This window comes from Cryptosporidium muris, genomic scaffold, assembly GCF_000006515.1.
Source record: "Cryptosporidium muris RN66 scf_1106632373407 genomic scaffold, whole genome shotgun sequence".
Classification (NCBI taxonomy): Eukaryota; Apicomplexa; class Conoidasida; order Eucoccidiorida; family Cryptosporidiidae; genus Cryptosporidium; species Cryptosporidium muris.
In genome coordinates this window covers 615439-642992 of record NW_002196572.1, presented here as the reverse complement: position 1 = coordinate 642992, position 27554 = coordinate 615439, and the positions used below count along the sequence as shown (strand labels likewise).

Below are 27554 nucleotides of genomic sequence, written 5' to 3'. Positions count from 1 at the left end.
GTCTTAATACTTTTTAATGTTAATATTTACTATGAGTTTTGTTCAATATTATATAGATATAATATAAAATTTAAAAGTACCTAAAGTCTAATTTACTAATTGATCTTTAAGTTAACAAAGTATCAAAGTGAATTTTCAAGAATAGAAGCTGCTAAGTTTCAACTTTCTATAATATAAATATTTGCAATACATAGACAACTCGATTATCTTTCAATATTTATAATAAAATGACCCTATCTTTTTTTATTCATAAATATGAGTACTCAGCTTTAAAAGTCTAGAATAATTAAGTCATTTGTTAATAGTATCTACACTTTTTACGTTAAGCTTTTCATTTACAGTTAGATATTGTCCATTACTTGTTCTTGCACTATTACTTGCATTAGTTGTTAATGTAGCATAACTTTCAGATCCAAAGTAATTAGTACTTAATTTATATCCATCTTCTTCAACAAGATTTGTTACTTCAACACTAGATTTCGTTTTGGGACTCTTCATTGAAGGACTAGAAGATATATTTGTTGAGTTAACTATTTGAGATCTTCTTGCTACCAAAAGTGTGTATCTCCAAGCTCTAGCATCACGCCAGGATCTAGTACAAAGCTGAATAGGAATTTCTTCAAATTCAGTATCTCCATCACTATCTTCATTAGTATATTCATCAATATCTTCTTTATTATTATGCATATAAATTGGGATATCAGATACATAATCTGATATAAAGTTCAAGTCTTGTAAAAAATGTTTCTTCTTAGGTTTGACCACTAGAAAAGTAACTTCGAAACAAAAGCCATGAATAGTTTCTAATATAGGTCCCAATGCTACAATACTCCCCGGGTTTAAAATCTCCACTGGACTTTTTGAATCACTTCTTGGATAATATAGATATAGAGTGTCAAGAGCAAAATTATAGGGATCAGCAATTGTAGAAGATTTATCACTAGATAATTGTTGATGTTCCCCATGAGGACTAAACTTCCTAATTAGATAATTAATTTTATAAATTGATGATCCAGAAGTAGTTTTATGTCCTAAATATGCTATTTGAGTTGTTGTACTTATTGATGAATGTGTATATCTCGATGGAAATGCAGTCATAAATGAGAGTGATTTTGCACTTTTCTTATTTTCTTCAGATAATAAATGATTAAATCCTTCGTTTGGATATAGGGATGGATTTCTTAATAGTGAATCCAATCCCCCATTATTGACTTCAAATGAAATATATTTGTATTGTTCAAAATTTGTTCCTAATATTGTTCTTTCGCCTAAAGTAGATGATGGATATGGATGATGAGCATCTGAGAGAGGTCTAGAACAAATAAGTAGACCCCAGAAAACACCATTATTAAAAAAAGGTAAAATGCTATTTTCTCGCCTTATATAAATTAATCCAAATGTACAATTATCTAAGAATGCATCCTTAGAACTAGCAGATAACTGTTGAAGCATTATATCAGCAAGTTGAATGCTATATTTGTGCTGATTATTTCTAACATATTCTATCTCCTCTTCTAATGTTAAGGGACATCTTTCATCAGCTATTGGAACTTCACTAACATGTCTTGAAGATATCTCATTTCCACAAGTATTTAAAGATAAATCTACTTCTTCTATTATTGTCTTATAATTAACTCTATTTCCACCTTGATAATAAATATCTAATGAATTAGATTCAATGATCTTATCTCCTATTATTTTAACATTGTTCTCATTTTGTGCTATAATTTCCTTGCTAATTTCCCAAGCCTTCATAATAACATCATATAAACCACGATCTTTCAGAAATCTTCTCTTATTAGAGTTAGATAATGTCTCAGGACCAACCTCTATTGCTCTAGTTGCTGACTTTTTAAAAGGTTTGAGTAAACTTTCAACAATATAGTGAAAGCAAGATTGGGTAGCATCTACTAGTAAATTACTAAATCGAAAGTTTCTTGCATCCTCAGTTCTTGAACGCATTTTACGACTTTTTAATGTCCATAAAATTATTGCATCCATCCACTTATCTTTTTCTGTTGGAGTGGAGGCTCGCAATTGATAATCACGTTGAGGAGTACTTAGAGTAATCCCTAATGGTCCATCTGCAAATACATTTTCTACAACTTTCAAATTTATCGAGCCTCTAGGTTGTTCATCTCTATATGTTGGTTTTCTAGTCCAATATATTAATGTTCTATCCTTTTCTAAAAGAGAGAAGTAACGAGATTGCCATCCTCTTCCAATAACGGGGCTCCACTTCTTCAAATAACCAGATACATATTCATTTTCAATTAACTCCTGAACAATAGAAGCAGACCGTTCACCACGTTCAATCATTCGATATACACTTTCCTTCATATCCTAAAAAGTGTATGGAAACTATCAAATTCCTAATTTGTTATATTATTAAAAGACTCTTGTATTGTTTCTCATACATAAATAAATTAGAAACAGTCCTGTAAATCCAGTTAATATGTTTTCACCTGTATCTAATTTGCTATAGAAGTAAGCAAATTTACTTTGGTCTTACTCTTTCTCTGGTAAACAAGAATAAGAAACTGACTATTAAATAAAGTCTTATAGCGCTATAAAATTGGCGTCAATATTGTTTGATAGAGGCTAATTTCAGGGCCTTTTTTGACACTTAAAAAAGTTGTTGATACTTTTTGATTCACATATATCTTACTATATTTTCCTTTTTTAATTATATACTAATAATGTATTGTCCTTTCTCTTTTAAGGGAAGGTACATATATATATCTTTATTATAGTATCCAAACTACCTTATCAAGTTCATGAAAAGGGACTATATTTTAAATACTCTTATCTATAACATATTAGGCACTTCAAAATTCCTTTAGAAGTATATTAATGCTTACATTAGTTTAAAGTAGTTATTTAGCAATATACTTAATAGAGTGACTAATTTAGTAGAATTAGATTAGTATAATTATAGTTTGCTAAAGTATAATATCTCCAATATATAAGTTCCTCCTAATAAGTTACTAAATTTCCTTAAATTATAAATACTTTTTAACCTAAAATATCTAAAGAAGTAGCTTTAAATCTAAATTTCTTAATAGTACTTGTAAAGTAGAAAGTTACTAGATAAAGAAAAGGTAGTAATCTCTAATACATAGTATTCAAATAACTACTCTACAAATACCACCTCAAAATACCAAATACTCATCATTATAACTCTTTATAATTCCACTTCATGCTTTGTGTTTACTTATTTGAGATGTCTCAATAATAGGATATCACAAAATATAAATATTTACAAAAAATGGGGAAGATCATCAGTATCAATAATATATCTATATATATACATATATATTATAATGAGAAATATCCCTATTCTAGAATAATAGTCTAAATTGAACTCTCCTTGTAATCGCTCAGTAATACCTTAGATGTCTCCTAAAGTGATAGAAAAAAATGCGCCAAGTGTCTTATACTAGCGGTAAATTTATGTAATTTCGTTGGGGTTAGGGCATGTTTAGCGGGTGACCTGTACATGTTCTATAAAGTGATATTTCTTGCAATAAAACCTGATCCTTAAATTAAACAATTTAAATATTTCTGCTATAGAATGTCTGGTGAGTCCGTAGAATCTGTAGATGAAAGTCTTGGCTCACAAGGAAGTAACTTGGAGACAATTAGAATGCGCTTATCATTGGCTCTTTCAAGCAAAGAGAATTTCTTAATGAGTGCCAAGTCATCTTTTGAACAATTTGACGAAGGTCAAAAAGGTAAATTAAGCATGGAAGAGACTAAAAGATTGCTGGAACGCTTGTCAGTGAATTTGGAACTCCCTCCAGTTGATAACAACATGCTAACAAATATATTTAATAAATATGATGAAAATTTAACGGGATTTTTAACTTTCGAGGAATTTTCAAGATTTTTTTGGCATCTGTTATGCAGTATAAGAGATAAGTACTATCCTGAAAAATCCATTTTAGTTACAAGGGATCAATTTATAAGGCGGACCTCATTAAGAAAAGCTGATGATATTAGAAGTATATTTGATTTTGTGGAAAAAATAGGTGAAGGATCTTTTGGACAGGTATTTTTCGTTAGAGAAAAGTGCAGTAATCTGAGTAGAGTTTGTAAAATGATTGATAAATCTCTTTCAAATGTCTCTGTTGACCAAATTGAAGCTGAAGTTGCTGTATTAAAGAACTTAGATCATCCAAATATTATTAGAATTTTTGAAGTATATGAAGATACAGACCATATGTATATTATAATGGAAAAGTGTGCAGGAGGAGAATTATTTGAAAGAATTCATGAAGCGGTAGATAAAGGTTTTAGGTTAAATGAAAAATATGTATCACATGTAATGCGTCAAATCATGGCAGCCTTAGCCTATTTTCATTCAAGAAAGATTGTCCATAAGGATTTAAAACCTGAAAATATATTGATGCAGGAGAAATTTCACCATTCAGCGATAAAAATTATTGACTTCGGATTGGCAGAGATATTTAAGACTGTAAATGAACACAGTAGTCATGCAGCTGGAACAGTATTATATATGGCCCCTGAAGTTTTTATGCGTGACATAACTATGGAATGTGATGTATGGAGTGCTGGTGTCATAATGTATTTTCTTTTGGCAGGAACTTTACCATTTTCTGGGAAGTCTGTTAAGGAAGTGAAAAATAAGGTACTCAATAGTGAACCTGACTATGAACATGAATGTGTACATATATCAGCTGAGGGAATTGACTTAATGAAGTTGATGTTCCAAAAGGATCCAAAAAAGCGTCCTAAAGCAGCAGCTATATTGGCACATCCTTGGTTTAAATTAGCTAAAACAAATGTACAGCCTATTAGAATGAGTACACGTCTTTTACAAAACTTGAAACTTTATATGAAACAGAATCAGCTTAAACAAGCCTTAGTAAATATGATGGCTCATCAATTAAATGTTACAGGATCTCAAATTAGAAATATTACACATGTATTTAAAGAGTTAGACCAAGATGGCAATGGAATCTTAACCCCAGAAGAATTGATAGATGGCTTACAGAGTGTGGGAATTCCTCAATGGGACATTAATAGAATTGTCCAAGCTATGGATGCAGACGATACAGGTTCTATAAGTTATACTGAATTCCTTGCAGCTTGTTATGAGTGGCGGGATACTGAATTGGGTGTTATTAGAGCTGCTTTTAATAAAATGGATATTGACGGAGATGGGAAGCTAACAGTTGATGAATTTGAAAAGGTCCTTTGTAGTGGAAAACAGAAATTATTAAATCATAGAGACTGGGATCAAATTATTAAGTCAGCAGACACTAATAGAGATGGAGTTATAGACTGGAATGAGTTCCTTGAATATATGCTTAAATAAAAGTACATACATTAATTCTACCAAATATAATATAAAGTTCTGTTTTATATTAAAAATTATTTGTATGCAATATTTACAAGCTGACTTTTCTTAGTCTCATTAACTATCTATTAAATAATTTCAAGATTAAAAAGACTGTTATACCGCATCTTTTAATATAGCGGGTAAATGTAACTGAAAGTACAGAAAGTTACGATAATATCTATATTGTCTTTTAGCGAAGTATTGAAATTTATACAATGGAACTTGAAGATATTTATGAACTAAAGAGATCTTTAAAGAGTTTTAATAGGTGGTCTGAACTGGCAGAAAAGAAATCAAGATTACCAATATTTACAAGAGACAGCGGATGGACTACTCCAAAGAGAGACCTAGCAAAAATAAACAAAAACTCTTCACTAACAAAGACTAAAACTAGAAGATTAGAATTACTTGAAAAAAAATATGTTTTAAATAAGGTTGATACAAACTACAATACATACTCAGCAAATAAACTAGAGAATAAAGTAAATCAAACTGACTTTGATAGTCATACATCTACCATAAAGACTCCCAGAGATATAGCTGTACTATGCCAAACAGTCATGGCTCATCCAGAAGAAAATATAGCCCTTCTTGAGTGCCTACTGTCATTTTGCGAAGCTAATAGAATTAAAGTAAATGGAGATTTAACCGAGTTGGCAATATTATCCTTAACATTAGTTATTAGAGATATTGTACCTGGATATAAAATATCAGAACATATAATGAATTTAAGTATAACAAAGACTGATAATGTAATGATTAGTAAAGATTTACAAAAAATTCAATCGTTTGAGAGGAAGATTGTTAATATTTACAAAAGAACATGTCTTCTACTTTGCAAGATTTTAAAGTCTGTTCATTACAAATTTATTAATAAAAGATCAATAGTAAAAGCATCAGCTGATTTATTAGAGTTTACATTTCACTTTAATTATCATGTAATACTGTTGAGATGGTTAATTTTATATCTAATGTCAAAACACAAGGAAATAAACAACACATACATAGAATATTGTAGTGACTGCTTTGCAAATATTTTAACAAGTGATATTAACTTGCAAATAGGAGTAGAAGCTCTTGAGATAATTCACCAGGTATTATTTCTAGATATTAAATCGAAAAAAAGTCTCAAATATAAGTTAACCTGTTGGATACTGAAGCCATTCACTAAATATTCACCATGGGTTAGAATACAAGAATCTAAAACTGAAATGGTGCGTTTATTTGGTAAGAATTCATCATCTATTAATAAAGATATTTCTGAAGAACTACAACAAACTAATAGTACAAGAGATAATATTGAAGTGCTAAAAAAAAGAGAAGAAATTATTTTGACTAAACTTTTTGCCTTATATGCTAAAGTCCTTATAATAGATGGAGAAGATTTAGAATATATATATTTAGGAATTTCTCACTATTGTCATAGAATAAATGAAAAACTCACTTCTGAATTAATTGAACTTATAAAAAATAAGTTATTTAATGAAAATTCATTTACAATTACATGGGTAAATTTCTTTGTTATAATGAGAACTGCAGTTATACTTTTAAAAAATTTAGTTAAATCAAATGAAGAATTAGAACGGGATCAATCTTGGATAATTCGTTCATTATTAACAAGAATTAAGGAATCTGAAACTTTTCTCAATAAAATTTATAAATCTCATAATAAACTTAAATCTAATTTAAATAATAAAACTCATAGTATAGATGTAAGAGAGAATAATCTGCATAAAAATGAAGTATTTATATCAAATATATCTATCCTTGGATATAACATCTCAGATTCAAATAAATATAATCAAATAATTAATACATTTCAAAGTAATGATCTGATTCACTTAATAATACAGATTTCAACAATATGCAGAACTAACATAAATTATCTATACGTATTGTTATTATATCTTATAAATATATCATGGTTCCTTTCTATATTGGGAAACTCAATTGCAAGTTGTAATTTGATGTTTATTGTTGCACAGTTAATAATTAAGTTTCCGAAACTTAAGATTTTGTTAGATCCAGAAGGTATATCATGTAATGAATTTCCATTAGATAATGGGTTTACATCAAATTTGAATTACCAAGAGATTTCCATATGTAATTTGTTAGTTCAATTTATTGAAAGCCAAGCATGTGATACTGTGAAATTTGCTTCTGCTTCTTTGTTAACAGAATCTCCTGATGAAAAAGTTAGGAATAATGCAATTTCCTTCCTGAGGTCAAGTATTAAAGGTATAAACCAATCTAATGTTGGCAATATTACTCCATCTTATTATATACTTAAATTTATAAATCAGATGAGAAATAGTAAGGAAAATATTTTAAACTAGTCCATCTTTAAAGTATAACCTTTTATAATTCCCACTTTAGAAATATAGAACGTCTTAAAATAAGCTAAGATATTTCTAGATTGTAACTTAATAAACTCAGAATTAAGTAAATCCTAAAATAAAATATTTTATATTGAATAGTCATAATTAGAGTACTAAGGGGAATTTCCGCCATTAGTTCTAGTATAAATGATTATAAAACATAGTTCTACTTAAGCAATAACCTTGTACTATATAGATTTATACTTCACATCTTTTATTTATATGTAACATTACTTCTACGCAATACATCTAACACTAGCTCTAAATACTCTAAATAGGGTATTTATTAGCAATTCACTCAAGTAATTTCAGTAATTATCCCATTCGTATCTTAGTTATTTGAGAATACCCCAATATGTAATAATCGATATAATACATTAATACAATATTCCTAGTAATATAATAATTAGTATCTTAAAATATTTGAATTTGCATGCGAGGCTATACAAAAATTTTTTAATGAGCTATTACAAAAAGAGAAAAAATATAACCAGTACTTCTTACATTAAAAAAAAGAACCAAAATCTTAATCTCACTGTAAATTGAGAAATGAATTACTTCAATTTATTAAATGGACTTAATTTTAGGCTATTTTTATATAGAAGTGGTAATATCGTTAAAATATTTTCCTCCACATTATCGTTTATATCAACTGTGTACTGTTCATTATTACCATTCATCCTATATAAATTATTATTTACACCACAAATTACAGCTGGTAGCTGAAATTTTGTACTTTGGAGGTTCTAAAGGAATTTTTTAAGATCAAAAAAGAAGTGATTCAATATACGTATGCATGCAGTTTTTTTTATTTTAAGAAAAAAAAGGTTGCAGTGTACGAAATAAATAAAGTTCTACTTATTAACATACAAAAACAAACTTACCTTATTTTCTCTAATATTTATGGCAAACTTTAAGTTACTTAGTGAGTTTTTTACTGAGGGTTTGTCTCTCTTTTTCAAATTTTTATTATATTCATATTGACTATTTTCAGAATGAGAGTAACTATCCATATCTGAATTATCATTAAATGAACTTCCATTATGTGTGAACATATTAAATGTTTAATATTAAGTTAAATTAAAAAAAAGAAACAAGGAAATTATTTATAATGTGGTAAAAAGAAATCAATGGATAGCCGGGAAAAAGGATAAAGATTTACGGGTCGAAATAGATATTATATTTACTACTATTGGGTAACAGTTCAATTGTTAAGTTTTGGAATTTTAATTTTTTATTTTAATTCAAAATAATATTTGAATAATTTGGACATTATAGTAGATATTTACAGTTAAATGAGTTTATTAAGACATAGTTTAAGCAAGGTGATTGAGAGTAGTGGTGCTACTATTAAACCATTAGGACCACTAACATATGGAACTGCTGGATTTAGACTGAATTACGAGTCTTATCCAATAACTTTAAGACAAATAGTGATATACAGTACTGTAGTCGCTTGTTTACGAAGTGCTTCTGTGGGAAACAAGTGGGTTGGTATTATTATTACTGCATCACATAATAAAATACAAGATAATGGCTTAAAAATCATTGATATTAGTGGATCTATGCTTAATATAGAGTTCGAGAAAATTTCTAGTGATGTTATGAATTCAGAGTGTCCTTTAACTAAACTTGATAAGTATTATGAAGAGTTTAAATTGAGGAATATAAATCTAGACCTTAATAAAGCTCATATATTAATTGGGTATGATACAAGACCATCATCACCTGAACTTGTAGGATATATTAAGGATACTCTAGATAATTTAGGAGTTGATAACCATTACGAATTTGGTCATGTAACAACTCCGCAATTACACTTTATTGTAGCATTAGCTAATGGAACTTTAAATGAGTTACTACCTAGAGAAACACCCAATATATGGAACTACTTAGATGATTTTAATAAGAACAAGGTAGTTGAAGATTCACTTGCTCTGTACTATGCTTATCATGAATATTACTTTAAACTTTTTGTTGAAAATATTACACAAAGTGAGATATTATATACAACACAAGATGATTCCTATAGTTCAAATGGCAGATTTTTAGTAGATGTTGCAAATGGAGTTGCAAAGTATCACATTGGGAGATATTCTAAGTGTTTAAAATTAACTGCTAATATATGCATGGAACAGATAAATGATGATAAGCCAGAACTACTAAATGATCAGTGTGGTTCTGAGTATATTCAAAAGAATAAAATAGCCCCAAGAAATTTTTATGATAATGGTAATTTCGATATAGCAGATATTGATTATGTTGCAAGCTTTGATGGAGATGCAGATAGAATTGTTTATTTTACAAAAAAGAAAAGTGATCCCGAAATAATATTAATTGATGGGGATCGTTTAGCAGCAATTTATATCAATGTGATAATAACATTATTTCGAAAGATTATTTCTAACATAAATAAAGAAAACTGTAGTACTTTAGATGATATTTTTAGATTAAAAGTAGGTGTTGTACAAACAGCTTATGCTAATGGTTCAAGTACACTCTATATTTCTGAATTATTAAACTCATTGGATAAGGACTTTTTTGAATCCGAAGTAACTTGTGTGCCAACTGGAGTTAAACATCTTCATCGAAAGGCTGAAAGTTATGAAGTTGCAATATATTTCGAGTCAAATGGACATGGTACAGTCATATATAATAGAAAGGAGCTAATATTGTGGGCTAAGAAATTAAGGAAATTGTATTTATTAAATTGTAACTGTAGATATGATCATCCTAGTTACATGAAGTGTAATGAATGTTCTACACTTAAACAACTCTTTTGCTTCTTAAATATTTTTAATCCAGCAATTGGGGATGGAATGTCAGATTTATTAGCTTTTGAAGCATCTCGTATGTTTATACAGGGAACTTATGGATGTCAATTTGCTGTTCAAATGTATCATGATCTAGTTACTATACAAGACAAAATACCTCTACCACGAAGTAAATTAGACATATTAGTCTGTGATAAACAAACTGAAAAATTCCTTATACAACCAACAGAATTACAAGAAAAAATTGATAATATTCTTGTTAACTATAACAATAATCTTTGTCGAGCATTTATAAGACCTTCTGGGACAGAAAATATATGTCGCTTATTTGTAGAATCTCCTAATCAAGAACAATCAACGGAAATAATGAACTCTTTAAAGCAGTTATTACATGACTTCTCTTCAGTATGAGTCATAAGGATTTGTTGTAAAAGGCAATCATATACATTTGATTTTGCAATGATTTTCAACAGAACAATAAACCAGTGTTTTTTATTTTTAATATTAAGTGTAAAATTGCACTAATTTCATATTTGAAGTAGTATGCTCGTTATAAAGCCTTAGTAAGAATTTTTCGCCTAATTTCTCTTAATATCTAAAAACCCTAAACTTATCCCTATGAATTTTCCTGAAGTTGTGATTGCATTTGTTGTATCTGTTGCTGTGATTGCATTTGTTGTATCTGTTGCTGTGATTGCATTTGTTGTATCTGTTGTTGTTGCATCATTGTAAATGCCGACTGTTGGTGTAAAAGTGCCATAGATGCACTTTGTGACATCTGTTCCAAAATAGTTAGTGGATTAGGTAGTGGTTCATCTGGATCATGTAAATACTTCTGTAATAATTCAGGATGATCATAAAGTCCAACTGGTACTGGCTTTTCAATTGTCCTTTTTACTGGTATTGGTATAGGAATATCTTTGTATACAGGCTCAATTTTTGGGCACAAAATATCTTGAATTATCTGTAGTTCCATTGGTATGGGGACTGCTCTATCAATCAATATGGGAACAGGTATAGCTGAATAGAATGCTATTGGAACTTCAATGGGTTTTGGAACTTGTCGATATTGTGTTTCAATATCCATTGGTTTCCTTTCTGCTGTTACATGTGATCTTGTAGACCTAGGAGCACTTTCAATACCTTCAGTATCTCCTGACCTAGCAGATGATCTAGGAATAACTTCAACTCTTTCAACTTCAACCAGCTTTTCTTGTAAAACAACTTGTGGAACTTCAATAACCTTTTCGACAACTTTATAATGCGGAACTTCTACTATCTTCTCTTTATACATAGGCTTAACTACATGAACTTCACGTTCCTGAATCACTTCCTTAGGTTCATATCGAATCTTTTCTTGTACTATAGGAATATCTACAGCTGCATACCTTTCATGAAAATGTAATTCTGGTACTTCAACTACACTTTTTTCTATCTGAGTAGATGGTACTTCCAATATTCTACTTGTATTAGACATACTATGTTGAGTAATATGTTCTTGATCTGACATCGTTTCGTTAATCAAAGATTTATCTGTTACTAGTATTAGTGAATCCTACTAAGTTCAAACTTGAACCTATGGATCACTCCCGCTATTACATGGTTCAGCCTATAATATTGAATAAAACATAATATATACGTATATATATGCACACACATGCTTATTTGGAAATTGCGTTGTGTCTTTTAGACGTTACATAAGCTACTAATTAAATGGAAAATAACCAAATATATAGGTTATTTTTATTGAAATCTATGATCTTTTTTTAAATTACCTGGTAATTATAAACTATATACCTGCAGAACTATTAGATCTATTTTACTGTATGCCTAGAGATACTATTATTCTTGATTTTCTCCTCTTACCACGAATTCCTCTTGTATATATCATTTTCAATTTAATACTACATTTTAATTGAATTTATATAATAGACTAGATGTTCAATATTACTCAGGGCTACATATAGATATTGGTCTAATTGCTTGAAGTTATATATATCGAATTTTATTGATATGATCTCTAATTTCGAATTTTTACCTGATACTAATCTATATTCATTCATATCAAAGAAGATTTACTTAAAGTTAATTAAGTAACCTTTATACTATCTAATTCATTTTCTATTACAGATAAAAAGTACTTATATTTAGCACGTATTGGAAGCGGTATATTCTGCATGTAGGTAGTAGAACTAAAATATTCCTAGTCTCTTAAAGCTATGCATAAATACAGTATCTCGTGTATATATTATATTTAAACAGTTATTAGATTAATCATTAATATTCCAAAATTTAGGGATCTTAAATATAATATAATCTCTTCTAGTAATATGACACCTGTGGGTAATATAAAGTATTAAACAATTATAGACCTAAAATCTAATATATCACATCCACAAATAAGAATGACTAAGACATTCTAGATTTAAAAAGAAAAATTATTAAACTTTATTAAAGATAATATTAAAAAAGGTAGGAAGAAGAGAATTCAGAAAAGTCGTATAGATCTCAGCAGACGTATTATCATGTCTATATCTAGAGTGAGTGATTAAATAACCAATAGTGTGTACACTGTTCTGTGTGTTTATACGGAAATAAATACGCCTAAGTCTAGTACATGTAATAGAATACGTTAAGGAGAAGAAATTGCTTGCGAACTATAAGGATTTGAAATATTTGAGATGAGCAGTAGTGAACGTTCTAGTTCATCCTCAGGGCGTCAGCGTAATGCTCACTTTGCTGATACTGTAGATGATCAGCAACAGCAACAACGCTTGTTAGTACCATCTCTTCAGATCCCTGAAGATCAATCTAGTGCAACAATTGAAGTACCACTGGTTAAGCGTGTAGAAACAGTTATTCCAGATATTGAAGTTAAAGAAGTTGTTAGAACAGTACCACGTGTAATCCCTGAATATAGAGAAAAGGTTGTTGAAGTGCCAGTAATTAAGACGGTTGAGAAGATAGTTGAAGAGCCAGTGGTTAGATATAATGTGAAGTACATACCTAGAGAAGAGATTATCGAGAAAGTTGTGACTAAACCAGTGATTGAGTATAAAACTGTAGAGAAAGTGGTGGAAAAAGTTACCTATGTTGAGGAACCAGAAGCTTCAACAATTAATCCACCTGAATCTTTACCAATATTCCCTCCTAATTCTATACCAGCTGATGGGCAGACAGTTGTAAGTATAACTAGAGTGCCAGTTGGTGATGCTGTACCTTCACTTATTGAACTTCCAGTACCATACATGGTTCCAAAGCCATTCATAGTTCCTATACAGGTCCCAGTACTTGAATTCCGAGACCATTATGTCCCAATACCAGTCAGGAAACGTGTAGTTCCTAAGTTCAAACTGACTGAAGAAGTTTATGAAGTTGAATGTCTTAGAGAAGTTCCATATTTCGTTTATGAGGATATTATTAAACCCATACCAGTTGATGTAGAGTTTGGGAAATGTGAAAAAGAAATGGATGTTCATTTAATGAACCCAGCCGAATTATCACAAGCAGATTTTCATGCAATGTGGATGAGAGTTAATGCTGATTTATTAGAGGAAAGGAGAATATTGGTTGGTGAGATGGAAATAGATAGGATGATAACTCCCTACAGAGAAGCTATGGATGGTATAAACTCTAATGAAGAACCTAGCTTAGAACGTATGCAAAGCTTTGAAAGACAGATGAATTTACAAAGACAATTATGGGATCCATTACCAATGTCTCCTGGTAATCCATTGATGATGACATATTTACAAAATCAGTGGATATTAACACCGACAATACAGATTCAAGATATGTATACACAGGAATTTTTCATGTTACAGCAACAAGCTGTTTATAATCTAGTAACTGGGGCACCACAACAAGTTAATCTAGCTCCTCATCAAATTTCCTTATGTGGCTGCGAAGCAGCAGCAGGTATTGTAGATATTGAATCTTTACCACCTGGAGCTCAAAATCTAATAAAAGGTCTTGAATCAAAAGAAATTGCGAGTGTTGATGCATTAGGACCAATGGATCAAACCCCTATCGTAACATATCCAATACAACAATGCATCCCAATGGCTGTACTTGGTGCTGCTCCACTTAGCTTACCTCATGATATTGTACCAATTAAACCTGAGCCCATCGATATTTCTCAACAAGAAGAATATTCTCTAGCATCAATATGCTGTAATCCAAGGGAACAAGTTGAATAGGGGAGGGAGGGAGGGTAATGGCATTTCAATTGTGAACTATAATAGTATCAATCTATACCATACAAAACATACACTTTATCTGAGGGTTAGCTAGTCAATTTTAGGTTTTCACTTTTACTAGATCTCTAAAATCTACTTACTGAAATGAGTAAGAATAAATGCAATCAGTACATTAATGTAAAAAAAAAGTCTAAATTCCTTTCACTACTACGCTACTCTTAAACTAATATAAATATATTCCACAATAGCGCACAAACTACTGATTTCTCGTGAGGGGATTTACCTCTGAATTGTTATACTAGGTTGAGATATTTAGTTTACTTGTTTAAATGAATTTTGATCCACTTTTTATTTTTCGTTTACTTGGTTGTTGTAAAGTAAGTTTTTACTTCTCATGACTTTAATTATATCTACACTTTTAAATGTATATTATAAACAAATCTCCTTATTCCTTTTTTTTAAATTAAATTACAGGATCCCCCAATTGAAGTAGCTCAACCTCAATGGTGGGAAGAGATTCAAACAGAACAACAACAATCCAGGCAAATCTCCCAACCAAAGAGTACAAGATATCATATCTGATGAATAGCCTTATTCGGTGTTGTTTTAGTACTAAATTTCAATATAATTCGTTTTGTAAATTATTAATATTGTAAATACTCCAATAAATCTTTTTAATACACTACATTTATGCCTCTGAAAACTGTGAAAATGAATTGTCACTCTTCACACTAGTGCAGCTTAAATACTACATGTCAGTGCATCTAGATCTTAGAATTGTCCGTAAAGTATCAGAACTAGCTCCAAACATTTACTATATAAGACTCTAATATAACTTGTTACATAGTGTAAATGAGATTTACAGATTTAGGAAGTATCTGATATTTTATTATAATTTCCACCCTTATTATCACTTTCTATCATATATTGGCGCCAAACGTAGTATCGATAGTGCGACAAGACGTCATGGATATATGTCACCTGCAAGTAACTTTTTACTATACGGATCAATAGGATTGCAGCTGGCATTGCAATACATGGTGTGGTATAACTGATCTCCAGAAAATAGTGATGAAAGTATAAAATTAGGTCATCTATAGTGGTGTGAGATATTATAATTTTGAGATCTTAAAATAAAGAAAAGATATTAAGGATTAAAAAAACTGTTGAACTAACTAAAAGGTAATGTAATATTGAATAAATGACAGAATATCAACGAACTGAATACTACGTAGATAAGATTTTGAGTGATAAAGAGATAATTAGTGGAAATTTTAATGAGGGAACTTCAAATATAGCTCTTCAAATGATACCAGATAGTCCTCCTACTATGTTTGTTAGCGCAAATTCCTCCCCTATAGGTCATATATCATTAGAGAGGAATGAGGATCATGTTGATAAAATCAGTACAATATTTAATAGAATAAATGAAGAAGTGAAGGACCATAATATTAAATACTTAAGAAATACAGATGTAAATAATCTAAATAACTTACTCCCTCCCAGCTTATTAAATGGTGCTCATGAAACTTTTATATTTAAAAACTCCAGTCTCTCTAATTTGGAATCTTTATTTTCAATTCAACCAAATATTTTTGCAAGTACCATTAAACCAACCTATCTAAATAATCTATTAAATAGTTGTTATTACCAAATGATGGTGTATAATATATATTATAATTTAGGTCTTTGCTCATCAATTCTATCTCCTTATAATTTGTACACGGGATATACAGGATCTGTTAATCCAGAGCCAATAATCTCAACATCTAGAGATAATACGGCTAATGTTAGTACTCCTAATCAATGTACTTTAGTTCCAACGCAACCCCAAAATAATCAACAAACCTCTGATAATAATAGAAGTTTGGTGAGTATATTAGCTGAACTTGGTTGTAAGCAAGAATTTAACATTACAACTAAGCCAAAAGTAAAATGTGATACTAGTCCAAATAATTCCTTATTAGATAAAGTTTCCACTGAATCTCATAGCTCAGTTTGGAGATATTGCGACAATAATTTAGACTTAAAGTCTTACTCTAAGGCTACCATAAAGGGCAAACAAAAAAATTTAGTTAGGACTTCATCTAATAAATCTTCAAAGAAACAATGTAAATCACTTTCTGGAGGAAGAAGGAAGATTGATAAAAGCTCTGCTGTTTGTACTATATGTGGCACAACTGAGACATCCCAATGGCGTTTTTTGAATACATCTGATATATATAAAACCCATAGTATGAGCAATACCAATAATTTGGAAAATTCAATTTCTCAGGATACTCCCTTTTTGGATAAGCAGATCTGCTGCAACGCATGTTATATGAAATATGACCGCAATAGACCAAGATATAGAAGTGGTAAAAAGGTACCCCCTCCACTACCTCATTATGTATACTTATATAAACAAAATATGCAAGAAAATCAAGTGAAGGAGCAGAGTGAGGTTAATTTACCAGATAAATAACTTAAATTATTTCCAATCTCTCAATAGAAGGGAACTTTATTACCAAAAATTTTGAGAAAATCACAAAGTTAGAAATTTATTAGCTTATTATTGTGATTAACTTCCTAAATTTTTTTTATATTTGGAATTTGTATAAGTTATGGATTACTGGAATATACTTAATAGTCATCTATCTAGTTTAGAGAACTACCTTGAATTGGGTATTAAGATTTGAAATTTTATTACTAGAGTTATGTAAATATAAGCTAATGAGCTAGTTGTCCAAAAAAACTAATATGATGCAAGATATAAAATTCTAAGCTATTCAAGTATTCCACAATATTATATTAAATATTACAAGTAAAATTATCTTGTAGAACCTCTGCTCATTTAATTAGAAAATACTGAACTCCCAACTAATCTAAGTATTTTCAAATAAAATTGCAAAATATTTTGAATTTCCAAGAGTGCTGCAGTACTAGATTATATTTAGACTGTGTAGTTAAAATATTGAAAATTAAAGTTCTAGTTTAAGTTGATATTACTTGCTAACTTCATATTACAGCATTGATGTTAAATATCGAGAATTGATAATCTAAGCGTATTCAAGCATTCCTAGATTTACTAGAGTTTATCGATATATCTCATTTACTATTTATACAACTTTAGGTCACATTCCTTAATATTTTATCTAATTGATTAATTCCTAAAGTCTAGGACTTTATCATGTATATATTCTCTATTCTATCTCCATTGTCTCATTGTTAGTTTCATCTTTGCTTTCTTGCATCTCAGTATCCATTGCTACATCTTCATTTAATTTAGGTTCCTGAACTTCTTGATCCCCTGTATATGGTACTTCCTGCTGAGTTTTAGGAAGAGGTTTCAAAGTCTGATTACAGAAGTCCTGAATTTCCGAGCATAAAGATCTAAGAGTAGAAATTGGTACAATTAGTTCTTGATATAGATCACGGCCCTCTAGGTTCTGTTTCAAAGATGTTGTAAACTCTTGGTACTTTGATATAAGTCCCTGGTGAGTTTCAGCTTTGCTCTCAGGAGTAAAGTCTGTATCAGGATTTGTACATATATTGTTGAAATGTTCAAATAAGGAGTTCATATGAGTTTGTATTTCTTTTAATTGATTATTTTCCAAGAATCTTCTTTCAATAGGATCACCAAAAGACCTGAGTTCCATTAATTTTTGTTCAAATATGTTTCTTGTAGCTGCATAATTATCATATATCCAATCTTCTGTTCTAGCTAAAGAAGCTACAAATTCATTAATAGTTTCTTTCTCTCCAAAAGGATATAAGATACTACCTGGAGATAATTTAGATCGCATATCAAATACATAAGTTTCTAACTCGTTTAATTTTTCTCTAGTCAAGTGTACTTCTAAATCTTCTAAACTCATCCTCTTTTCTTCTTCTATATAAAGAGCTTTGTCTTCCGTTGTTAAATATCCAGGTAATTTACTTATAATTGTAAATGGTACATTTGAACGTTTCACTCTAGTTTTGGTTGATGTATTAGTAGGCACTTCAACTCCAGGGTTTGTATGCATTTCTTCTTCCCCTGTGGCTGTACTTCCTGTTTCCGGGCTTGGGTAAGGTTCAATTACCTTTTCTTCTCTAATCAACTCAACTCTTTCCAATACTAAAATACCATTCCTATCTAACCGAATATAAAGTTTAACTTTGGCATCTCCTTGGGAAGCTTGAACTGGTATTTGTAGTAAATATCTCCCTAAGTCTAAAGAAGGGCACATATTACTTGGAGAATATCTAAAAAATACTTCAAAAGGTTCAGTTTTCGTAAATGTAGAATTTTTCAGAACATTTAAATCACTTCCAGAAGAGAATAAAACTGTAGACTTAAAGTCCTGTAAATTTGTAGTATTTTGCCAAAACAGTAAAATTTCATAGGGGAATCTTTCCGTCATAGAAAATTCCCTAACTTTAATAATTGGAGATAACATTGCAGCTTGTAAAGCACAACCTCTTGCAACTGTCTCATCTGCATTAAGTGTTTTGCAAAGTTCCCTGCCACCAAATGCATCACTCACAACTTTTTGTACCCATGGGATCCTACTACAACCACCAACGATTTCAATTGAAGAGATTTCTTCTGTGTTTAAAGAAGCTTGTTTAAGAGCATTTTTTATCATAGAGTAAATGTCATTCCTCATGTCAGAACATAATTCCTCAAATTTAGAGCGTTCAATTATCATGTTTATATCATATTCTCCATAGACACACTCTACAATAAAGTTAGCTTCTTGATTTGCGCTCAAAATCTTTTTGCAGCGAGTTGCAGCATCCTCCAATTTAATCCTTGCCTTCAAGTCATCCAGTATATTTATCTTATGTTTATCATTAAATTCCTGTGCAACAAATTCAATTATTTTATTATCCATTGACCTGCCACTTACTTTCCTCTCATATATAGTAGCAAGGATATTAAATTTCCCTTTAGTAAATTTAACTATAGAAGTAAAGAAATAACCGGCTCCGCAATTTACGAGGGCTACATTTGTTGCATCATTATCACCAAAACTACTAGACCTAAAAATCCCATAGTCTAAGGCAACTGCACTTTCTTCATTCATAAGTTTTAGACACTGTACTCCAGCAATTTCCAATGCATCCAAAACATTTTGTCTTGCAATATTATCATAATACCCTGGGATACTTACAACTAAATCACGAATCTGTTGGTTAGTACTTCGTTCAGTGTTCTCCTTCAAACGTTTTAAAAACGTTGCATAAACTCTAGTTAAGTAAATTATTAGAGGTTTTTGCTTGTACATGACTTTGTATCCTAAAGTACCATCTTCACAGGTTTCAATGCTAGCTAATGCATATTTTAACTCTCCTCCATCCAAATTATTTGGAAGCATACCCATTAAAGTCTTCATATATCGACATGTATTTCTATAATTGGACTTTAATTTCGAGAGTGCAGCTTCACCTATCAAACGTTCACTTTCTGTATATCCAACTAAAATAGGGGTCGTGCGTTCAGACAGTTCATTCCTTACAATTATAACAGACCCCCTATTTATCGTTGCAACTACTGCATTTATAGTCCCAATATCAAAACCTACCACTGACATTTCTATTACAAAAAAAGATTCTTAAATTCTCCCTTTGCCAGAAAAGAAAGTGCTTTACTCCTCATTTATTAACAGGAAAGGCGCCATTACTTGAGACAGGTGCAAACAAACTGTTTAGTTCATATTATATTTAATCGACAATTTTTTTCTTTTTTTTTGCGGGACTCAAAGATCTACACTACATTGATTAAAAGTTAGTATTAAGTCACTATAGAGATACTCAGTCATGGAACTTAGATGTAGTATCTAGTAATATACTCTAATAGCTGTATTGTTACACAACTACTATATATGGATGCTCGAGCACTTTTATCATTTTCCTTTTCTGTTAAGATTTGGTAAAAGTGGTATATAATTATAACTATGTAATTACAAGGCTTTCTATAGACTCACAGAAAGTGTATAGGGAGTATTAAAGTTATTTCTACAGTATAATAATCTTGTAATATAAGTTAAGCCTGATATATAAGCTAAGCGGGTAGCTGAGATCTACCTTAATTTTTCAGTGAAATTACAATAGAATTGGGAAATCTATCACTTTTCTTATTTATTATACTATCTATTAATGTTTATTCTTCCTAAAAGTACTAGAGGTAATGATAAAAAGTCAGATATTCTCTATATTATCCTACTTATTTTTTTGATATCTTGAGATTTAGATTCACCTCAGGAGATCCTTAGACGTGAATTTACTTTTAAAATACGCTTTATGACAGGCAAGTGAGAACTCCCTATTTGAATTTATAATATAAAAGTTAATTATATGTCTTCTTAAATTAGTATTTTGGGTTAGTATAAAAATTCTCCCAATAATTATTGACAGGCTGTCCTTAAATAAGTCCAACTAGATACAAGTAGTAAACAAAAATAAATAGCTCAGTTCCTTAAATTTTCTATTATCTAAGTAACGAATTATATAATTAGTTGGGGATTTCCCGGATATCCCTTTGTATAAAGAAAAATGAGTTGATTTCTCTTTATATCTAATTCATTAAAGTTTTCTTCTCATGTATGTTATATGCAAGTAGCTTCTCTATAAGATCTGCATGAGTCAGAACCATTCTCCTGCAACAATATCTCCTTAAGCCCAATTTATCTAGTGCTTCCCTAAAATAATAAGTCAAGCCTTTTAAAGTTGTATTCTACATAAAATTAACCTAATTTCAACTTACCCTTCTGAAACATCATTTTGTAGTAAAACGAGCCATTGTTGCCATAAATTTCCTATTACTTTGCCACATGTAAAGCATCTTACTGGGATAATCATTTTAGGGTTAGTAAAGGGAAAAATAGCCAAAATTATACCTGGTAATCGTGTGATATTAAGGCGCCAAAGGTCATCTTTATTACTACTGGTCACCAGGTGTTGCAGGTACCAGAAGAACTACAATAGGTAATGGTGGAATATTTAAACACTATCCTTATAAAAATATTTTCATTATGAATGTAGAACAATCCGAATTAGCAGAAGCTAAATGTTCAGATTATATTCACGAAGGCAAAGTAAAGATATATGCTTTGAATAATGAAGTATTCTATAACTCTGCTCAAATCTTTAATAGAGACCTGTCTTTGATAGTAATTAAAGCTTTTTCAATAAAAAGAAGTCAGGATCGAATAAAACAACTAAGTGAAAAGAAATTAGATACATCCGGGAATTTAAACAAATCATTAAGAATTGAAAGCCATACTATTAAAGATGAAGACTTGACAAAGAAAGTAGAATCACAAGAAAAGTTAACAATAATAGAACCACTTGGAGCTTCAGGCCTTAGATCTTTACGTTATATTATTGAGCTTGCAGATGAAGTTGATTTTGTAGTATGTGGAGATCATGATCCAATTGCAATTAAACAAATGGAAAGGAATGTAAGCTTAAATGGAGTTGATACAAATAAACTTGTTTGTATCTGTGCTGATGCTACACGTTTGCTGTCATTAGGAAATCCAAAATTTATACGCGAATTTACTTCAATGATTAATAAATCTATAATCTCTGGAAGCTCATCTTGGCATTCTAATTTATTGAATAATATTTTAAAACCAAACTCAACTCTTAAGTACTCTGTTGTTGATATAGATCCATATGGAACATGTAGCCCTTTTATAGAAAGTGCAATAAGTGCTTGTGAAAATGGAGGGATGGTATGTTTTACATCTACAGATATGCCAGTATTATGTGGAAATATGCCAGAGGTAACATTTTATCGTTATGGAGGCAATGCATTGAAAAGCAGCTACATGCATGAAATGTCACTTAGACTTTTACTAAATGCCATTATGTCTTGTGCTGCCAAATATCAGAAGGGAGTAATACCTCTAATTAGTTGTAGTGTCGATTTTTACGTTAGAATTTTTGTTCAAATTGTCCACAGCCCTATAATTTGTAAACAATTAGCTCAGAAAACGTCAATAGTTCTCCAGTGTACTAACTGTCCTTCTTTTCATGTAATTCCTTTTGGGAAGAGTCAACCCAAAAAAAAAAGAAGACACAATATATCTATAGATGGTGGTAATAATGAAGAACTTAAAGATGAAATATCTATAAGTCCTAACGTGAGTAGTCAGTTAAAGTATAAACCAAATAATTTAAAAGTCCCAGTAAGCTCCACAATTAATAGTACTCCTATATTAGAAGAGAATTCACTATGTTGTGAATGTGGTTCTGGTCACTATGTTATTGGAGGACCCTTCTACAGTGGTCCTTTGTTTGATCCAGACTTTTTAAATAAATTATTGATAATATGCAGTGATATTCAAGAGAAAAAAATATCATCTTTACAAAATATTACAATGCTAAAAAAAATTAAAGGTTTACTTCTTTCTATGAAAGATGAGCTCTCAGATAGTCCATTACATTATCATATACCATCTATGTGTACATTTTTGAATCTCGAAATGATGAAACCTTCACTTTTCCATTCTGCACTTCGACATTTGGGCTATATATCTTCTCACTTCCATCGTGATCCTTTATCATTAAAAACGAATGCCCCTAATCAGGTTGTCATGGATATTCTTAGAACATGGGCTTTGGAGCATCCTCCAAAAAACAGTCAATATCACAAATTCCTTCAAAAACCAATTTCTACATTAAATATTAAGTTTGAAATTCACCCATGTATACTGTTGGCATCTAAAGTTGGTCCTAGATGGTTACCTAATCCAGAAGACAATTGGGGCCCCAAATCAAGACCAGGTAATAATTCAAAGAAAAAAAAGGTAAAACACAATATATTGTAGTTTTTATATTCTAATTATCTTGATTATATTGTTATATCTACTCGTATAATTTTCTAAGCTCACATAAAGCTTATTTTATCACTTTTTCCCTTTATTTCACCTCTGTATTCTATCTTCTTTAAGTCATTACAGCTAATAACTGAGTGACAATTTAATATACAAAGTGTAGTATGATAAAATTACTTAATATTCCCTAATTCTTTATATTGGTCCCAAAGAATCCTTAGCTCTGTGATAGTTGGCCCATTGTCTAAATCCATACCGTCTTGCCAAATATGGTCTGACATCATCCAAACAGTATAATTTATTTAGTAGAACTAATAACTTCAGTAACTCTTTATCATTTGGGTTTCCATACCAACTATCTACTGGAATTGCATTATCTAACTGTAAGGTACTGCTTATTAAGGAATTATCAATTAGTACTGTTTTCCCCATGTTTACACCTTCAAAAATCCTCAGATCTTTCATATATCCTTTTTTATAAACTGTACAATGTTCTCTGAAAAGTTTGTATCTAATATATTTACCATTAGGATCAATGGACTTTAGAACTTTTTCCGCATAAGTTTTCGTGCTAGCAGTAAAGATACACAAATCTCCCAAATATGAAGCATACTGTAAAAATAATTGAAGGTAAGGCCGAAAATAAACACACCAAGGAGAACTAAAGGGGATTATATCAACTAATAAATCTGGTTCCATCCCATTTTCTAGTATTTCAAAGCTACAATGGACTAGAGTTTCATCCATATCTAAAACCATGAAAAGGCTACGGGATCCATCTTTTTCAACTGATCTATAAAGAGGATATTTAGACATGTTTATCTGTATAATACTTTTATTTAAATTCCAAGCTTCACCATGTAATATTTTAGGAGGGAAGTGGGTACTACAAACATAATCTATTATACTTTGAATAGATGGACACAAATCATTTATCCTTTTTGCTGCTAAGTTTTCCATCCCCACATGAAATATGTTACCCTTATTATTATTAGATTGATTTTTTTCAGACATGAAACAATACTCAAGTAATTTTTCACAGTCATCTAGGATTGCCCTATGAACTTGTATGTTCAGATGTCTAAGGACTTCTATTAGTTGCCTGCTACTTAACTTTCTTTTCGGTAAATCTGAAGAATCACTAATATCTCGTTTTTCTTTGTTAGAAATAATATTCTTACAGAACTTATTTTCCAAAGTACAATTTAAAGATCTATCTAAACTTCGTTTTATATCCTTTACCTTGTATTCATGTAAAACTACCATCAGAGAGTATACATTAACAAAACCTAAAGCACAGAATATATGTAATATTAGTTATTCTAGATCTTCCCAATCTAGCCTATATACTTTCAAATCCTAATTTACAGTAAAATTTCTACAGTACCAGACCTATACATTTTACAATCCATAATTCACATTTTGATTCCCTTAGTTTAACCTTAAATAGCACATTATGTAATTTGTATTATAAAATTAAAAGTATTCATATTTTTACAGCTTTATCTGGGTATAAATTACTGTATATCGAGTTATATCTTCCTTTGTAATTTTTACATATTTCTTTTTTGAAACTTAAAAGAAAAAAAAGTAGCGTCTGTCTCTACAAATTTCACCTAGTATAACATGCATCATCATCCGCATGTTTAGGCGGTATTATTGTCCCACCTTAGACTGATACGTGACTTTAGGTGAAGTCATAAATGATCAGCGAAATAACTATAAATTTATATAAATGACATAAAATATAGTGTATTAGGAAGGTGGTAATGTTATTATGCAATGTACTGTTTGTATATCTGGTGATTCTGTTAGCCTCAGCAGAAGGCCAAAGTTTAATCTACAGAAGAATTATGTCAAAGGATCTGGCTAAACAGAAAGAAATAAAACGACAAGTAGCTATAGAGAGATCCCATATAATTAGTGAAATAGAGGGATATATATGTAATCCCAGTATTTTTCCATATGTTTCATGTTATTATAATAATATAGGAGATCTAGAGAGCTCTGGAGGTACGTTTGGAGTAGGTATTAAAGCTGACTTACTTTTATATCATCCAGATATACTTATTTACAAGGGCTGTAAAATAAGTCCAAAATTAGAGATAGAATGTTCAGAAAATGATTTGTTAAGGTCATTACCAAAAGTTCGGGTATTTATTAAGAGAGGAAATAGTAAACTTGAAAATCAGTACAAATATGCATATAGCAACTATATCCCCATTACAACCCCTCAAGCTGATGCACCTGGATATCAGGTAGATTTTGGATTTCTTATGGAGAAATATATATCAAGTTATATTCCTTATAAGTTTCAAGGTTTACAAGTTGTTAGTCCAGCTATATATACAATAATGAATAAGAAGAGACAGCTAGTATCAGAGTTAAATCGTTATATATTTATGGAATTTTTAGAAGGAATGACTCTGAGTGATCTTCTAGGACATATTACAAGGAGTGAAAAATATCATATGAAAAATGGTCTTAAAATGGCCCTTAGATGCTATCGGAATTTTATTCAGTCTCAAAATAACCCAAATCATGATGCTAAAACAACTAGACGCAAGGAAATGCTATTACGAATAAGTATAAACAATGCTATTGGTAATATTTTTGGGAGATTTAGATACAGGATTAGTTTAATAGATCACACCTTAAACTTTCTGCAAAGAATTTGGGAACAGAATATTTACCATTGTGACTTGACCTATCCAAATATTATGATTTTAGAAGAGCATAGTTCAAATAAACAGGAGCTAGCAAAAATTATTCAAGAAGGGCAAGGATTTTTATTTGAAGATGATAAGCAAATCAATATGATGGATGCATTTGAACTAGAGTCACAAATAAACAATCTTTTATATGACAAAGTAGGAACTATCTCTAATTTTAGCTCAAGTGTCATCTCTTATGCAGGCAAAGTATCTGATATGAATTCAAACATTTCTTCTTTAAACAATCTACTTTCTGAAACTTCCCCACTTCCATATACAATAGCTCAAGATTACAACAAAAATTCATCTACACAAGGATTGAAATATATCAGGTTTAAACCTGAAAATTTTCGTATTATTGACTTATCATTTGCAATAGATGCTAACCGAATAATGAAGAAGATGAAAGATCATGAAAAATATTTTATTGAAACTCCATGTAGAACACAAGCTCCAGATAGGATAGAAGATTTAGTTCAACTAAGAGATTTCTTAGATAAAACTTTATATTTTGACTATAGAGTAAATAAACATATACTTGATGATACCTGGAGTTCTATAGTAGAGGAATTAATGAGTGACTCTGAACTATCAGAGTTTGTAGAAAAATCTCTCATTACAGATAAAACAGTAATAAGCCATATTAAACATTTTAATATTGCAATACAAGCTTCACAAAGATATTTTAAGGAGTTACGTAATAATATATATAATTCAGAGTGGATAAGCTGTTATGAAAATTCTTCAGAATGGAGGAAAATGAAGGTGTTAGATAAAGTCAGTACAATGAGTAGAGATCGTATTAAGTTCTCAAGTTCGTGTAATATTAAAGATATGACAGTTGCTATACATAAAGCGAGGGAACAACTTCACTATTATGCTAATAGATTTAAACAAGTTTTATTTGGTCATATCTATATTGATGCAACAAACACTATGAATCAATATTACTCTGTCTCAGTTGCCCCACAATATTTGGATAAAAAGCTCAAAGATATCATAAACTTAGGTTTATACAAAATAGAATAAATTTAGTTCCAATTCTCCTCAATTTGTAAGTTTATTGACTTCACTTAGTACAATTTAATCTTCATTATATCCTAACTGATAAAATCCTACTAATCTTTTTCTTCACCAACCCCTTTGAGTTAGAAATAATAAATAAGAATATCTTGTAATTGCCATTAATATGTATTTTCAATAATGATATCCCTATATTCTTATATATAAGAACTCTAAGTTCTAATATATAAGTGAAACCCAATGTATAGATATCTCTGTAAATTGAATAGAAGAACCTAACTTATTTGTAAATAT

General features: G+C 30.3%; 13 protein-coding genes across 13 annotated transcripts, besides 9 other annotated features; 7 read left to right on the top strand and 6 right to left on the bottom strand.

Moving 5' to 3' along the window:
* Positions 1–44: 44 nt before the first annotated feature.
* Positions 45–76: a sequence feature (AT_rich).
* Positions 77–291: 215 nt separating this feature from the next.
* CMU_018490 (PH domain-containing protein) lies at positions 292–2340 on the bottom strand (the record flags this gene model as incomplete). The annotated part of the gene is made up of 1 exon (XM_002140405.1): positions 292–2340. One exon carries the CDS (start codon positions 2338–2340, stop codon positions 292–294), a length of 2049 nt encoding a protein of 682 aa, XP_002140441.1.
* Positions 2341–3293: 953 nt separating this feature from the next.
* Positions 3294–3319: a microsatellite.
* Positions 3320–3574: 255 nt separating this feature from the next.
* CMU_018480 (protein kinase domain-containing protein) lies at positions 3575–5341 on the top strand (the record flags this gene model as incomplete). The annotated part of the gene is made up of 1 exon (XM_002140404.1): positions 3575–5341. The coding sequence occupies one exon, from the start codon at positions 3575–3577 to the stop codon at positions 5339–5341; it is 1767 nt and encodes a 588-aa protein (XP_002140440.1).
* A 239-nt stretch (positions 5342–5580) lies between these two features.
* On the top strand, positions 5581–7701 carry CMU_018470 (uncharacterized protein; the record flags this gene model as incomplete). The annotated part of the gene is made up of 1 exon (XM_002140403.1): positions 5581–7701. One exon carries the CDS (start codon positions 5581–5583, stop codon positions 7699–7701), a length of 2121 nt encoding a protein of 706 aa, XP_002140439.1.
* Positions 7012–7063: a sequence feature (AT_rich).
* Positions 7702–7815: 114 nt separating the features above from the next.
* Positions 7816–7836: a sequence feature (AT_rich).
* Positions 7837–8297: 461 nt separating this feature from the next.
* CMU_018460 (uncharacterized protein) lies at positions 8298–8798 on the bottom strand (the record flags this gene model as incomplete). The annotated part of the gene is made up of 2 exons (XM_002140402.1): positions 8298–8489; positions 8628–8798. 2 exons carry the CDS (start codon positions 8796–8798, stop codon positions 8298–8300), a joined length of 363 nt encoding a protein of 120 aa, XP_002140438.1.
* Positions 8797–8833: a sequence feature (AT_rich).
* Positions 8834–8965: 132 nt separating this feature from the next.
* Positions 8966–9010: a sequence feature (AT_rich).
* Positions 9011–9038: 28 nt separating this feature from the next.
* Positions 9039–10928, top strand: CMU_018450 (phosphoacetyl glucosamine mutase, putative; the record flags this gene model as incomplete). Its single annotated transcript, XM_002140401.1, has 1 exon — positions 9039–10928. The coding sequence occupies one exon, from the start codon at positions 9039–9041 to the stop codon at positions 10926–10928; it is 1890 nt and encodes a 629-aa protein (XP_002140437.1).
* Positions 10929–11133: 205 nt separating this feature from the next.
* Positions 11134–12027, bottom strand: CMU_018440 (uncharacterized protein; the record flags this gene model as incomplete). Its single annotated transcript, XM_002140400.1, has 1 exon — positions 11134–12027. One exon carries the CDS (start codon positions 12025–12027, stop codon positions 11134–11136), a length of 894 nt encoding a protein of 297 aa, XP_002140436.1.
* Positions 11151–11238: a microsatellite.
* A 913-nt stretch (positions 12028–12940) lies between the features above and the next one.
* Positions 12941–12988: a sequence feature (AT_rich).
* A 210-nt stretch (positions 12989–13198) lies between these two features.
* On the top strand, positions 13199–14716 carry CMU_018430 (uncharacterized protein; the record flags this gene model as incomplete). Its single annotated transcript, XM_002140399.1, has 1 exon — positions 13199–14716. The coding sequence occupies one exon, from the start codon at positions 13199–13201 to the stop codon at positions 14714–14716; it is 1518 nt and encodes a 505-aa protein (XP_002140435.1).
* A 1201-nt stretch (positions 14717–15917) lies between these two features.
* On the top strand, positions 15918–17180 carry CMU_018420 (uncharacterized protein; the record flags this gene model as incomplete). The annotated part of the gene is made up of 1 exon (XM_002140398.1): positions 15918–17180. One exon carries the CDS (start codon positions 15918–15920, stop codon positions 17178–17180), a length of 1263 nt encoding a protein of 420 aa, XP_002140434.1.
* Positions 16380–16400: a sequence feature (AT_rich).
* A 718-nt stretch (positions 17181–17898) lies between the features above and the next one.
* CMU_018410 (DnaK family protein) lies at positions 17899–20274 on the bottom strand (the record flags this gene model as incomplete). Its single annotated transcript, XM_002140397.1, has 1 exon — positions 17899–20274. The coding sequence occupies one exon, from the start codon at positions 20272–20274 to the stop codon at positions 17899–17901; it is 2376 nt and encodes a 791-aa protein (XP_002140433.1).
* Positions 20275–21257: 983 nt separating this feature from the next.
* Positions 21258–21541, bottom strand: CMU_018400 (DNA-directed RNA polymerases I, II, and III subunit ABC5, putative; the record flags this gene model as incomplete). Its single annotated transcript, XM_002140396.1, has 2 exons — positions 21258–21381; positions 21447–21541. The coding sequence occupies 2 exons, from the start codon at positions 21539–21541 to the stop codon at positions 21258–21260; spliced, it is 219 nt and encodes a 72-aa protein (XP_002140432.1).
* A 173-nt stretch (positions 21542–21714) lies between these two features.
* Positions 21715–23517, top strand: CMU_018390 (N2,N2-dimethylguanosine tRNA methyltransferase family protein; the record flags this gene model as incomplete). Its single annotated transcript, XM_002140395.1, has 1 exon — positions 21715–23517. One exon carries the CDS (start codon positions 21715–21717, stop codon positions 23515–23517), a length of 1803 nt encoding a protein of 600 aa, XP_002140431.1.
* Positions 23518–23718: 201 nt separating this feature from the next.
* Positions 23719–24789, bottom strand: CMU_018380 (NLI interacting factor-like phosphatase family protein; the record flags this gene model as incomplete). Its single annotated transcript, XM_002140394.1, has 1 exon — positions 23719–24789. One exon carries the CDS (start codon positions 24787–24789, stop codon positions 23719–23721), a length of 1071 nt encoding a protein of 356 aa, XP_002140430.1.
* A 503-nt stretch (positions 24790–25292) lies between these two features.
* Positions 25293–27266, top strand: CMU_018370 (uncharacterized protein; the record flags this gene model as incomplete). The annotated part of the gene is made up of 1 exon (XM_002140393.1): positions 25293–27266. One exon carries the CDS (start codon positions 25293–25295, stop codon positions 27264–27266), a length of 1974 nt encoding a protein of 657 aa, XP_002140429.1.
* Between the last annotated feature and the right edge of the window lie 288 nt (positions 27267–27554).